The sequence below is a fragment of the Mercenaria mercenaria genome, chromosome 10, assembly GCF_021730395.1.
Source record: "Mercenaria mercenaria strain notata chromosome 10, MADL_Memer_1, whole genome shotgun sequence".
Taxonomy (NCBI): domain Eukaryota; kingdom Metazoa; phylum Mollusca; class Bivalvia; order Venerida; family Veneridae; genus Mercenaria; species Mercenaria mercenaria.
Genome location: NC_069370.1, coordinates 2,889,010 through 2,902,940, shown reverse-complemented (window position 1 = coordinate 2,902,940; position 13,931 = coordinate 2,889,010). Strand labels below are relative to the sequence as shown.

The window sequence follows — 13,931 nt, the reverse complement described above, 5'->3', positions numbered from 1 at the left end:
TCAAATTACCTCCCTTACACAAAAATTGATGTACCACTAAAACTGTAGGTTAATATGTATGTACGTTATCTGTCACGAGATAACTTTAATGAGAAACTTATCTTATTTCTATCGTCAGAGCCGTGGAAAAGTATGAATTAGACCATTTACTGTCCGAAAATTCCCGGAAAGGGCACTTTAAAAATCTGCCGTTTTGTAATTAAACCGAGCACTACATTTTTAAGATGGCCCGCATTTTGTCCTTCCCAAGGATTCTCTTTATAGACGCTTGACGTTTGAGTCAGGATTGTCTCCTGATTGCTCGGTTATATCTGACGGATGCATACGAGTTTCAGAAATGTTTTTCCTGGTTTTCAGAGTGACTTTTAAAGTCTGTACCATTGTTTGTATTAAGTATTATGTAGAGATGTTGTCACCATTTGTATATTAAAAGAGTACAGCGATATTTAATTGATACCAGGCATTCCTGATAAAATAAAAACGTAAACATGAGGAGCTCAGTTAGAAAGTTTGTTGAGTGTGTACTGGTATGACTTTAGTCTCATGCACTTCTTCGTTTCCTAAAAACAACGTATTATATTCTTTTAGTAGGCGTCCTACTATCTCATTCGTAAAACGTCAAAAATGAATGAAATCGAGATAAGAAGTTCCACATATATATACATGTACAGCTTATCTGTAAAATATTCCGTTGAGAGTAAATCTATTCATTTTTAGATAAATAAAACGGGACGCTATGAGGACAATTCAGTACGTCGTGTTTGCCATTTATTTTACCTGCTCTGTCGCGTTTCTGCCGAACCCGTTTTCGGCAATCAACATCAATGATTACACACATACGGATATCACAGAAATTGGAATATTGAAGGTTTGTTTATTATATTGACATTATTATTTTTATTATATATATTATTTTAGATAAAACAACATTTGTAGACTTTTGTTTAGCTCGAGAGAGTGAGTTCGATACCTTGTCTCGACTTATGTTCTCCCGTGACGATTTGATATCTCAGATTAGTCCACCTCTGATTCAAGAAGGGAAGTTGGCAGTTACGTGCGGAAACAGGTTTGTACTGGTGCAGAATCCAGGAACACTGGTTAGGTTAATTAACTGCCCACCGTTACATAACTGAAATACCTTTGAAAAATGGCGTTAAACCCCCCCCCCCCCCCCCCCCCCCCCAAAAAAAAACAAAAAAAAAACAACATACGACTCCATCACCAGGGCTGATACGAGCAATTTATGTGACCCCCGGCCGTTTCCCTTATATTTTCTGTTTGGATTGGTCGAAACCCTTATAAATGTTTGGTATTTATTTTGAACAACGGCAATGAAAGAGCGCGAATTTCATGAACAGAGTCAAAGAGCGAATATGAAAGAGTGCGAATTTCATGAACAGAGTCAGAGTGGGAATGAAAGAGCGCGAACTTCATGAACAGAGTTTAAGAGTGGGAATGAAAGAGCGCGAATTTCATGAACAGAGTCGGAGTGGGAATGAAAGAGCGCGAATTTCATGAACAGAGTCGGAGTGGATTTGAAAAAGCGCGAATTTCATGAACAGAGTCAAAGAGTGGGAATGAAAGAGCGCGAACTTCATGAAGACAGTTAAAGAGTGGGTATGAAAGAGCGCGAATTTTATGAACAGAGTCAGGAGTGGGAATGAAAGAGCGCGAATTTCATGAACAGAGTCAAGAGTGGGAATGAAAGAGCGCGAATTTCATGAACAGACTCAAACAGTGGGAATGAAAGAGCGCGAATTTCATGAACAGAGTCAACTTTTGAACAGCGCGAATTTCATGAACAGAGTCAACTTTTGTACAAACGAGAATTGATATGATATATTCGATAGATGATCTGACAATATTGCTTGAAATACAGTACGTTAGAAGTCGCACAGTTCAATGACAACAATAGCATGTAATTTTTTCTTCTGTTTATCTCTGACGTAAGTAGAAATTCATTGTATGTATTCACTTTACTGATACGCATTTTGTATATTTATGCTATAGTCTACACTTGGACGGAGCCCGCCCGCTTAGCTCAGTAGGTAAGAGCATTGGTCTACGGACCGCTGGGTCGCGAGTTCGATCCTCGGGCGGGGCGTATGTTCTCCGTGACTATTTGATAAACGACATTGTGTCTGAAATCATGAGTCCCCCACCTCTGATAATTCATGTGGGGACGTTGGCAGTTACTTGCGGAGAACAGGTTTGTACTGGTACAGAATCTAGGAACACTGGTTAGGTTAACTGCCCGCCGTTACATGACTGAAATACTGTTGAAAAACGGCGTTAAACCCAAAAACAAACAAAACAAACAAACACTTGGGCGGCTTCTGCGATAAAAGTCGCTAAGGCGATTCTATTAGAAACTTACTGCCCGGTAAGCTACTTAATAAGTGGATTATTGCCTGATATCTGAAATAAATTTATTCTCCATTTTTTTCTCAATTTCTGACATTTCCCCCCAGAAAAGCTATGCTGAACCGGTCAATAGCACAAACTATAGATTGGCGATTTATGCAAGGAATCTTGTAATATAGTAATTGTGCGAACTTATAATTTTTTTTCAAATGATGTATTCTCAATTTGTGATTTTTACGTAGGCGTGTTCAGTAAAGTCCAAATAAGTTTGACCTCAGTTTTAGGACAACTAGCGACATAATGTTTAGTTCCGTCACTCCCGTGTGCTTTTATCATTCATTTTTAAGTTTATTTTATTCATAAAGATTTTGTGTATTTCTTTTCTCACTTAAGTAAATTTGCCCGCCCGCTTAGCTCAATAGGGAGAGCGCAGATCTACGGATCGAGAGGTCATGAGTTCGATCCTCGAGCGAGGCATATGTTCTCCTTGACAATTTGATAAAATACATTGTGTCTGAAACCATTCGTCCTCCACCTCTGATTCATGTGAGAAAGTTGGCAATTACTTGCGGAGAACAGGTTTGTACTAATACAGAACCCAGGAACACTGATTAGGGTAACTGCCCGCCGTTACATAAGTGAAAAATGGCGTCAATTTAAAGGCAATGACCTCCAGATTGTACGACTAAAACAACAAATTTATAGATATCAGAAAATTGTTGCTATATTCTGAAGAATATTTTGAAAGTTACTTACTGGCAGATCATATATTATGGAAACACAAAAATTAGTTGTTTTTACTAATTTTACATTCAAAATTGAAAAGCATTTGTAACGGAATACCGGAGATAACCCGCCTTAATTAAAAAATTCTATATTCAGCGGTCGTTAATTAAGTACTTATTCCTCCGTGGTGGTCAAGAACGCATGAAAATTTTATTGCCGCGGCGGTCAGCGTTCGATACCCGGCTCGGGCATGTTTTTTCCTTAAAAAATAGTTTAGAAACAAAAACTCAAGCTCTAATGTTCATACTATGACCAAGGAAGACCATACTAGCCAAAATCTGGAGGTCAGTGCCTTTAAACCCAAAACAAATAAACTAAAGTAACTTCCTTTCTACAGGCTGTGGCTCAGTTTTTCGAGGATAACCCTGTACAGCAATGCCAGCCGTGTTCCAAAGGAAGTTTGACCGGTATAACTGATATAACAGCCAGGAAATTGTACGATAAATACTATGGAGGTAATTTTTCACATAGTTCCTGTCAAATAACCCTGATACAATATGTTGATATAATGCGTTGAGTCACTCATATAATATGCAGATGATATATATAATATGCTAATCTAATATGTTGTCAGTTGATATGTAATGATATGTAATAATTATAATGATATATAATATTTTCATATAATGTGTTGATATGTGATGAAATTTAATATGCTGATATATGATATTCTGATATAATGTGTTGATATGTGACTATATGTAATTTGCTGATATATGATATTCTGATATAATGTGTTGATATGTCATGATATGTAATATGCTGATATATAATATTCTGATATAATGTGTTGATATTTGATGATATGTAATATGCTGATATAGAATATTCTGATATAGTGTGTTTATATGTGATATGTAATATGCTGATATATAATATTCTGATATAGTGTGTCGATATTTGATGATATGTAATATGCTGATATAGAATATTCTGATATAGTGTGTTTATATGTGATATTTAAAATGCTGATATATAATATTCTGATATAGTGTGTCGATATTTGATGATATGTAATATGCTGATATATAATATTCTGATAATTATTTTACACTTTTATCTTTCAACATACACGCTACTTGCTAGTCTGTGTTCAGACCCAATGTTTTGTTCACAGGAGATAACTCCTGAGGCTATTCAAATTTTGTATAATTATGTCCCTTTTCTTCTAGAGCCCAGAATACATGAGCAATGATTAAAAAAAATTTAAAAAAGATTTTCTAGTCGGTAGCCAAACTAGCTACTTGCTTGTAAAACGAAAACAGACCCATCTTATGACAGAACGTCCAGTAGCCGAAAATGTCACTTGTGCTACAAATACAGTCTGAATTCATTACTGGGACTGAGGATTTTTCATACTACTGATATTTTACTGTATAATATTTTCAATTCTTTTAATACAACTTTTCTGTTACATGTAGTCATTTTTATCAACAAAGGACCGGTTATATTATACACCTATATCCTATTTGCCTTATGTCGAAGGTTGAGTCTGTGTTAAAGTACGGACTGACGGTCAATAGCACAAACTATGAACCGGTAATTTTTCTAGGGAGAAATGTAATATTACACTTATTGAATGACTAGCCAGTAGTCAGACTATTTTCCGAAGGACCTCTGGATAGACTGGCTCCCGTCCCTATGTTTGTTCTGTCATTTCTCATATATAAATTTTCTTCATCAACAGTGGAAATAACTCCAGCAGGTTTTTTTCTGTATTGACATTTTTTATTGCCCCTGGCTTCGACATTAGATAAGATGTGCTATTTTAGAGGATTAAAGGTTTGCAGTATTTAGAAAAAATAACCATGCAGCCAGGGAGCCAGGCTAGGCCTCGGGCAAATTCTAATACATGTAGTTTTGATATGTTCATTGTAAATATACTTCGTTATACCCAAGTGGAAACTGGCAGGTACTCGAAAATGCAGCTCTCTGATTGGTCAGTTAGAACCCCTAATGTACTGTGATGTCATGATAAAGTTATGAATGACCGACAAGCCGTTCAGGTGTTTTATTACATGAAAACAGATTTTTTTCCATATCTTATTTCTTCAAGATTTTATTTTAGCCCAGCAAAATTTAGTGCCGAACTATAAACCGATCAATATTACAAACTATGGACCAGCGTTTTGTATAAGGAAACGTTGAATAATGATTTCTACAAAGTATGAAAACGATTGTATTCTGTCTGAAACCACGTAGGCCAACATTGTCTAATTGCCTTATACACATTGACAGAGGAAAACGTGACTCTTGTCTTAAATCTAAATTATGTCAAAGTGACAAATGGCTGTCATTTGTAATTAATAATCCCTTTGATATTGCGACAGGTCAAGTATCAGAAAAGAGGTTTCAAGAGGCAATAGATGACATCGTGAAACAGAATAACAAAGTGGATCAAGATCACTACACTGAGGCCATGTGGCACTTCAACGGAGAGAAGATTACTGAAGGTGATCATATAGTATCGTAAAACTATGGTGGCTAATAATGGACATTTAGTTATGTCGCGATGGCGTGCACGCTAGGACGATACAAAGACATTTATTTCGCTATATAAACCGGGCACACGCTAACTGACATAACAAAATGCCCTAAGTCAGCCGCCATATATAACTCTAGTGTAATCTTGATTGATTTGAAAATTTGATATTACTCGAATAACGTATTTGTAACAGGTCGATGAAAAATTGATTACAATGTACAATGTCATGATATTTGGAAAGCAGGGCCGGTTCCAGAAATTTTTGACTTGGGGTGGGGGTGGGGGGGGGGGGGGGGGGGGGGCGGGGGGGCACCAGTCTTCAACGAAGACGTCACCGCCGAGGCGCATAGCAAGATATTGGAGGGGATGCCTTTGCCAACGTAAGGGGATTCAGGTTTTTTTCCCTGGAATATTTTTGTGAAATACAGGTATGAAATGGTATCCTCAGGTGCATTAATTTGTGGGTGTACTCCCGTCATATTAGGGGGGTCAGGGGGCTCTCCCTCTGGAAAATTTTGAAATACAGGCATGAAATGGTAGCCTCTGGTGCATTTTTAGGTCTAAATTTTGAGGTATTGTAGGGGTATGTTACTCCCCTCTTGATTGGGTAGTCAGGGGGATCTCTCCCTGGAAAATTTTGAAATACAGGTATGAAATGGTGGCCTCTGGTGCGTTCCTGGATCTAAATTTTGAGAAAAAATATTCCTTTGCCAAAATAGTATGGTGAATCTTTGATGAGTATAGGTCACTTCTCTGCCAACTGGGGTGGGGGGGGGGGGGGGGGGCACGGACCCCCTCAGCCCGGCCCTGGATCCGGGCCTGTAAAGACCAGGATATTTTTCAGATTGCTTTGAAGGTGACTTTTCTCGTGCATTTAATCAAATACATGTCATGCCAATTTTCATCTTGTAGTCGTTTTGCCCTGGCCGTTTTTCTGCCTATTGTATATTCGACAGGTGTGTATAAGTTCACACTAATTTATCAAGTTCTGTTGCTTATATTAGTCATCCTCCGCACCTCATTCCTGATAGTATCTATACCTATGACGGTATGAGAAGAGAGACAAGTTTCCCTTTTAATGCTGACCGCCAAGCAAAGGCGTTATTCGGTACCAGTCTTCGCGTCTTTGGCATGATGCGGACAATCGAACCAACGACCTCCCGCACTCGAAGCGGACGCTCTACCACTAAACTACATATTAACATTCGCATTGTACAGGCTAGTTTATATAATGCCGACTGTACTTCATTTTCCCAGCAAACGCCAAAATGCAGACATTACGAGACACTGTGATACAGATTCTAAACAATACGGCACCAAATTATGACGCTGCCCGAGAAGTGATCGGACAATATCTCCACTTACTTCAGATGTTTTACAGTAACTCCAACTGGATAGAACTCAGCGGTTCTATAATCTACAGACCATTAGGTAAGAAATATTTCCCCAATGATGCTGTCCACATCGCACATACTAATTTATGTCAGCTCAGCTGAAACGAACCATCCTGTAGTCCGTTTCCATGGAAGTACAATACAACCTCCGGTGTTATAAAAGTGAGTATGGAGACCAGTCTTATGGTTGTGCTCATATACAACCAGTCAGGTACTGGAGCTTTGATATTTGTTTTTCGAACATGTAACCATGACTTGGCGTGGATCGGGCCGTCCGCATGCATGCCGTTTCTCCGCTTGGCTCTTTATTGACAACGCCACTAACACCGTCACAGAAATTTTACTGAAAAAAAAAAAAACAAAAAAAAAAACAACAGTTTAAGCACATGACATTTTACTGGTTGATATTTATAACATGGTGATATAACAGTGATAATAAGTCTCGCAAAAAGTCAAAATATAACAAAAATGTACGACAAAACGTCCACAGATGCACCAAAAGTATTTTGATAGAAATTTTTGATTATATCTTAATTTCTTACATGCTAAACTGCAAAACATATGCATTGTACATGTATTGAGAAAAATATGCACTGGATGAGGTCTACCAGTCATAATATATTATAATACATGTATATGTACAGTAAAGTTATGATTTATAAAATGCAGGCCTAACTGGACAACCAATAATGGCTACAGCCCCGCCGTCCATTGACACGTGCAGAAGTTGCGGGTATGTGTCAAAATTTAACGTTATCGATAATTGCTTCTTCTGACAGAATGTTGATTGCCACACACGTGATTCCTCAGGAAAAAAGTGAATTTAGTGGTTTCATGTTCAATTTCACGTGAAAGATGTGTTATTTTGCGTAAAATTTTACTGTTAATTCAATACACATAAAAGATAATACAGTACATCGAGGAATCAGCGCGAAAATATCATAACTATATATAAATAAAGAGATACAATAGTTTCCCAGCCCATGGCATGTGTCAGAAAATATGTTTTCCACACCCGTTATTTACATTCTTCGTATTTTGTTGAGTCAAACATCGTGTTCAAGCAATATAAATTTATATTGGTTTATTTTATTTTTTTAACATCCACAGAGCCACGTTACATACAGACTGCACCTCTAACATTATAGTATCAAGAAATTTCCTAACAAGTAGCTACAAGAGTGGACAGGACGTTACAAAACCAACCAGTAAGTACATTTTACGGGTATTCAATCAGACTGGAATAAAAAACGGAATGCCTATATGGTCTACTTCCCGCGAGTTGATGGAAAGAATGAAAAATCTGTCGTTAGAAACTTTTTACACGTATTTCGTTTTTTACCATACATGTATGTTCACCTTTCTGTTTGACAAACAGTTGGATACATGATCTGTAATGTCTAGACATATGTCTCTTTGTTTAAATAAAGTTTTGTCCATAATCATTATGTAGTCTATATAATGCATCTTCACTTGCGGTGACCAACTATATCAATATTGACCGGACAGTAGAATTCATCAGTTCAATTCTAGTGCTGCTTTACAAGACCGATCCTTTATAGATGAAATACATATCTGTATTATTACAGGATTCCTAATCATTCAGGTACGGAAGTGTATCATGTGGGCCACTTGACATCGTTTCGACCACCTCACGTGCTAGTGGTGGTATCAACAAGGACTCCATGGATCGGGAATATCCCGCATCTCTTCACGAAGAAGGCCGCCGAAGCGCTATAGCAAACACGAATTTTCTTGATGATAAAGTAGTAATACATCAATTTAGAACAAACAGCAAAGCCAGCTGTCATTCTCGTTTATGATACCAATAGGTACTTGAAATCCATAGCATACTTGATTACCTCTGTTTCGCGAACGAAATGATAAATTGGAAAATACAGGAGCAGTGTGTGGTTGAGTGCATTTAATACGAACTTTCACACGAAATCAGGGATGTTCAAATAGCTTTTTCACAAGAGCATTAATTCAACGAACACAATGAGTACTTTGTTCCTCGGTTCGTGTTGTTTCGAAGAGTAGAAAAACAACATCTTGATGAGAGAATATACGCGCAAACACAGGCGGAACAGTTGTGTGAAATCGTGAATGGAAGCTAGCATAGTACAGTTACAGGGTCACTCTGAGAAAGTGGTTTTGTCATTGATCAGTTTCTTATAATCTTAGACGGGTGTCCAACAATAGTTTTGCTTCATAAAATGATTTTTCTTATACCCTTTCTCTGGACCGGCATATAGGATCGTATGCGATCACACATCATACAATTCTTGCAAAATTCATTTTACTTTGCGCTTAGACGGTTGAATTGATGCAGGATATGTAAGAAATCATATGATGTTCAAGCCCTTGCTAAAAAAGATACTGTACAGCGTGCCAATCACTTATTAGTCTAGAGAAGCATTTTGTTTGGACATATGCCTCGCTGCCATACTGCATCGCCTAAAGCTTATCTTTGTTTTCTGTAGAATATGGGTTGAGGTATGTTGTGGGCGATGAACCGTTCCAAGATCTTCTACAAATCAGGGCCGGTAACTCTCTCGTGTTTGTCATCGACACAACGGGATCTATGGGTAAAGATATTGCTGCAGTACAAACCAAGACAGCCGAGATAGTGCGGGAAACACAGGGTACTGCTAATGCCCCGTACAACTATATTCTTGTCACTTTCAACGATCCAGGTAAATGGAATTTTTTCTTTCAAAATTGCATAAAGTAAACGCTATCATATCGTCTGAAAAGACGTATTTTTCAGTATACTTTCACCCGGACGTCAGTACTGTGTATACATGTATTTAGTTTAGTGGCCAGTAGCACAGTTCTCCTTCGTTTTTCACATATTTTACTTCGTTTCCACATATTTTAAGGACAGGGCATAGGTAAATTGGAAATGTCACTACTAATGCAAGAAAAATCATTAAACACAATTTTTAGAAATATCAGAAGAAGGTAGAGTGAATGTATTACGTATACGTCGTTAATAGGATGTGAACGAGTTAAGTATTTCAGGATGAAAAAATGGCCAACATTGCCCACCATATAAGACATTGTTCCATATTATCTACCATGATTGTGAGAAAAGTGTTGTACAAAAGTTTAGGTTTTACTGTTGTGCTTTTCAACTGACTTATGACACCCCGAGTTAGTTTTTAGACCCGAAAGTCGCTAAGAAGATAGGAAATTCGATTCAAGCCATTATTTATTTTACGTAATACTTAAATCTTTAGTTCTATAAATATCATAAGTAACCAATTGAGCATAAGATGCCTATAGAATATATTTTCTCCTTTTAGCTGTCACTTGCCACTTTTGTAATGATTATGATAGAGAAGTAATGTTTTTATATTTCAATTCATATCATCTTTGTAACCTAGGCAACTTGACCACAGTACAGAAGACCAAAAACCCAGATGACATCCAGAGTTGGTTAGGGGCAATAAAAGTACATGGCGGAGACGATTGTCCGGAGTTCTCACTGACCGGTATACAAGCAGGTATGAAGTCCACAGCAGTTTTGTTTAAAACACATTTATAGTAGCTACAGTGCATTCTAATTAACACGATATGATTTATTTCACAAAACAGGCAAATATTTAAGATGTAGATGATGATCTTTGATAACGTAATCGAAATAATATATCGCTCTTGAATAAAATCCGTGTTTATCGTCAGATCACTTCTTAGGATATATGATTTCTTTAACATCAAATAGTTACTATTTCTAAGTTACAACAAACAGGATGTACACAGCCTTTCTACTATTCTTACATCTTAAAGTCAATCTGTTGTGTCATATATTCTGTAAAAGATATATTCAAGAAACAAAAATTCCACTGCACTTTTGTTATAGTCCTATCAGACCTTTTAGAAATGTTTGATTACTGGCCCCCACCCCCCTCTACCCACAACTAAGTAATTCTTTTGATTCCAATATAATGTTTTGTTTCACATATCCGTTTGGCAGATACCGGGATATTTTTACAATATGAACAAAACACAGAAGTAAGGGGAGGTAATAGTAATTCTATATGTGAATTTCGACTTACAATATTGTCAATGCAAATATTTGACACATCTTCTTCTTCGTACGCAATTTGAGAAATACAATGAACTTTCCATCCCTTAAGCAAACCATGTTTTTTTTTTCAAATTCCATGGTTAGGCAACCGGAATTTTTAAAAATGCATCCAGTGAAATTCCAGCGGTACTCAGTGTAAACGATTTGACTACAAAGTTGCCAGTAAGTTGAGCAAAATCGGACTGACCGCAGGACTGTACACGTTTCTGTATCATTTTTTGGACGTTTACCCACGGATTACTGCCAGTTCTGCTCTTACGGTATTTTGATGTTTTTCGCAGAACCATTGTCTCGTCGCTCTTGCCTAAATACAGATTAATATTTTGCTTTTCTTTTGTGTTTTTTTTTCTTTCGTTGTTTGCAGTTTTATTCTGTCGTCAACGTCTTAGGAATCTGTTATCAGCGAGTGCAAACGATTTTTTAAAATTCTTTTTCATTCTTTCAAAGTGGCAGAGGCGACAGAAAGCGACAACGAAGCAAGCAGCAAATTGCATTATGTCATTGTGACGGGAGCGGTAGGAAAACAAAATGTGTTATAGGTACCGTGTTCTAATAAATCTTATTTATTTCAGCTTCCACTGTTGCTATGCCGAACTCACAGGTTTTCGTTTTCACTGACGCCACACCAAAAGATCCCCAGAAAATCAACTACATCACAAGCTTAATCACAGAGAAGAAACTGCGCGTGCAGTTTCTCGTTACTGGCACGTGCACTAGGCGCAGACGAAACGTAAAATCAGGTATTACCAGTAAACATTATTTTTTTACTTCGAAGCATTTTTGTTTTTAATTATAAAGACGTTAAAATTGAAATTAATTGAAAGTGCCATAAATTTTATGTATTTATTTGTATGTAATATTTTCATTATGATAGAAATGCAGCATTATGAAGGATTTTTTATAGATGTTTCAGAATATTTCTATTTGTCCTCGGCCTCATATTCACGTGGATAGACTGATAGTTACTTGCCGTGGACGGTGATATCTAAAATCTGTCACTAGTAGATGGGGCATATAGAAATATCTGGCTCGAGGTTAATGTTAAGAAGGTAACAAGGCTGTGCCGAGAGCCGGAAATTTCTATCCACACATACAGCCAGTGGTAGATTCTTTTTCTTTTTCTATGATCAAATCGATGCTTTAACTGCTTTTTACCAGACAATTGATTAACTGTAGTAATGTTTTGATCTATTTTCAGTGTTTGGTTCAAAGCAAAACTTCTATAAGATAAAGGCATAAATTCGATTTCATGATAGCTTGAAAAGTTTAGAAAAACAATTCTTCTTTCTGTGGTAACTGAAAATAAAGATAATTTTTAAGGTAGAATTTGTGTTTTATTTCTTTGTTTCGTTGTGTGGGCACCTCTTATTTTGATACAGACAGATGGATTTCAGGTCCCGCTCTGTGATGTATTCGTCACTATTACTAGGACATTTTTATACAGGTGTACATCTGAATGTCAAACAATAAAGCTATCCGTATTCACTTCAAAGAACAGACACATGACACAAAGAACAAATCATATGGTAAATAAACTGCGTGACCAAATAAGAACACGGAGAAGAATCTTTGTTTTGATTTTGTTTTTTTCTTCCACATGCGTGTTTTCTATATCGTTCACAGATCTAGCCAGATTTTGTTCATTGACTTGTACTCGAAACATACCGTATTATACATATACCACGACATACCTTTTTCTGCGCTTGTAACGTAATAAACCGTATTAGCGTCTGATGGCCCTTTCACGCTTCCGTAGAATCAACATTTATTACACGAAACTCATTTTGAAACTATTTCTGAAATGTCTAGGTCTGCAGCTCTCAAATACGGAAATATCTGACAACCGAGGCATATACTGACACTTTAAGACAATATCAAAAAGGACCTTTTGAACAATTTGACGAAGTTCCAAAAATCTCCATTTACCCTTGCTCCGTTACGGACCCCTGTGGGATTTGTGTTTATTCTGAGTCCAAATATTATTTCGTAGATGAAAAGCTGACATATCGTGTTAAAGTCCAGGTATTTTCAAATCGTAAGAAAGTGCTGAAAATTGACTAATCATTAGCAAAACAAAAAGAAGAAAAAAGCAGTCTACGCGCATACATTTAGACTGGGTGACCCCTGTGCGTTGCCCCCAGACTACAGACCAATGCAAATTCGAATTTCGTTTTCAAGTTTAGCCTGTTTACTTCCGGAAAAAGCTGAAGGTCGTCTGACGTCACTTTCAGCGAGATTATATAAAAATGTGCCCATCGTCCTAAGGATACCATCGATAGTAAACAACTTTCATTTAGAAAGAATCTCTTTGGGCTGATTGATCGATGATGATGAAAACGCATTTTGACCATCGTGGTTTCATATTTTATCATCGTGGTTTTAGTTTTAAGTTTCACGATACTTGATTCGAATTTCGTTAACATAGTTTCCAGTTTATTGATCGTAGTATTGACGACTTTCGCCATTGAAATTTGACTTTCGCCTTTCTGCTGTGTTTGTTGACATATACTTTATCAAATACATTGTACGTGTATGTAAGTAAATGTGCATACTGCTTGAAGCCGGCTTGGATCCCGACCCTGTTTTCTTTTAAACTCACTTGCCCTTTAAATGTCGTTTCAGTTAACGATAAATGAAATACCTGATGATGAGAAAATTAGAAATTAATAAAAAATTGAAGCACCCGTGTACACTGTATGTGGAAGCACTACATGCGTGCGTGCTTGTCAATATATATAAGTATGATTTGCAGATTACATGTATTCGGAATGGTGGTCAGCGCAAATTACTCGTGTTTTGTGGAGGTCAA

The 13,931-nt window shown here is 37.0% G+C and overlaps 1 protein-coding gene across 1 annotated transcript; it reads left to right on the top strand.

The window, feature by feature from the left end:
* Window positions 1-680: 680 nt before the first annotated feature.
* LOC123559878 (von Willebrand factor A domain-containing protein 7-like) lies at window positions 681-12,448 on the top strand. Its single transcript, XM_053516661.1, has 11 exons — window positions 681-868; window positions 3,488-3,605; window positions 5,481-5,603; window positions 6,893-7,066; window positions 7,699-7,762; window positions 8,140-8,337; window positions 8,636-8,795; window positions 9,491-9,725; window positions 10,419-10,538; window positions 11,695-11,862; window positions 12,321-12,448. The coding sequence occupies exons 1-11, from the start codon at window positions 737-739 to the stop codon at window positions 12,359-12,361; spliced, it is 1,533 nt and encodes a 510-aa protein (XP_053372636.1). The 5' UTR covers window positions 681-736; the 3' UTR covers window positions 12,362-12,448.
* Window positions 12,449-13,931: the final 1,483 nt, after the last annotated feature.

Bases quoted from the DNA above. Each gene is read 5' to 3' on its own strand.
- LOC123559878 (XM_053516661.1), top strand. From the start codon at position 737: ATGAGGACAATTCAGTACGTCGTGTTTGCCATTTATTTTACCTGCTCT. The intron at 9,726-10,418 runs GTAAATGGAATT...TTTGTAACCTAG, and splicing joins TGTCACTTTCAACGATCCAG to GCAACTTGACCACAGTACAG. The intron at 11,863-12,320 runs GTATTACCAGTA...ATCTATTTTCAG, and splicing joins CAGACGAAACGTAAAATCAG to TGTTTGGTTCAAAGCAAAAC.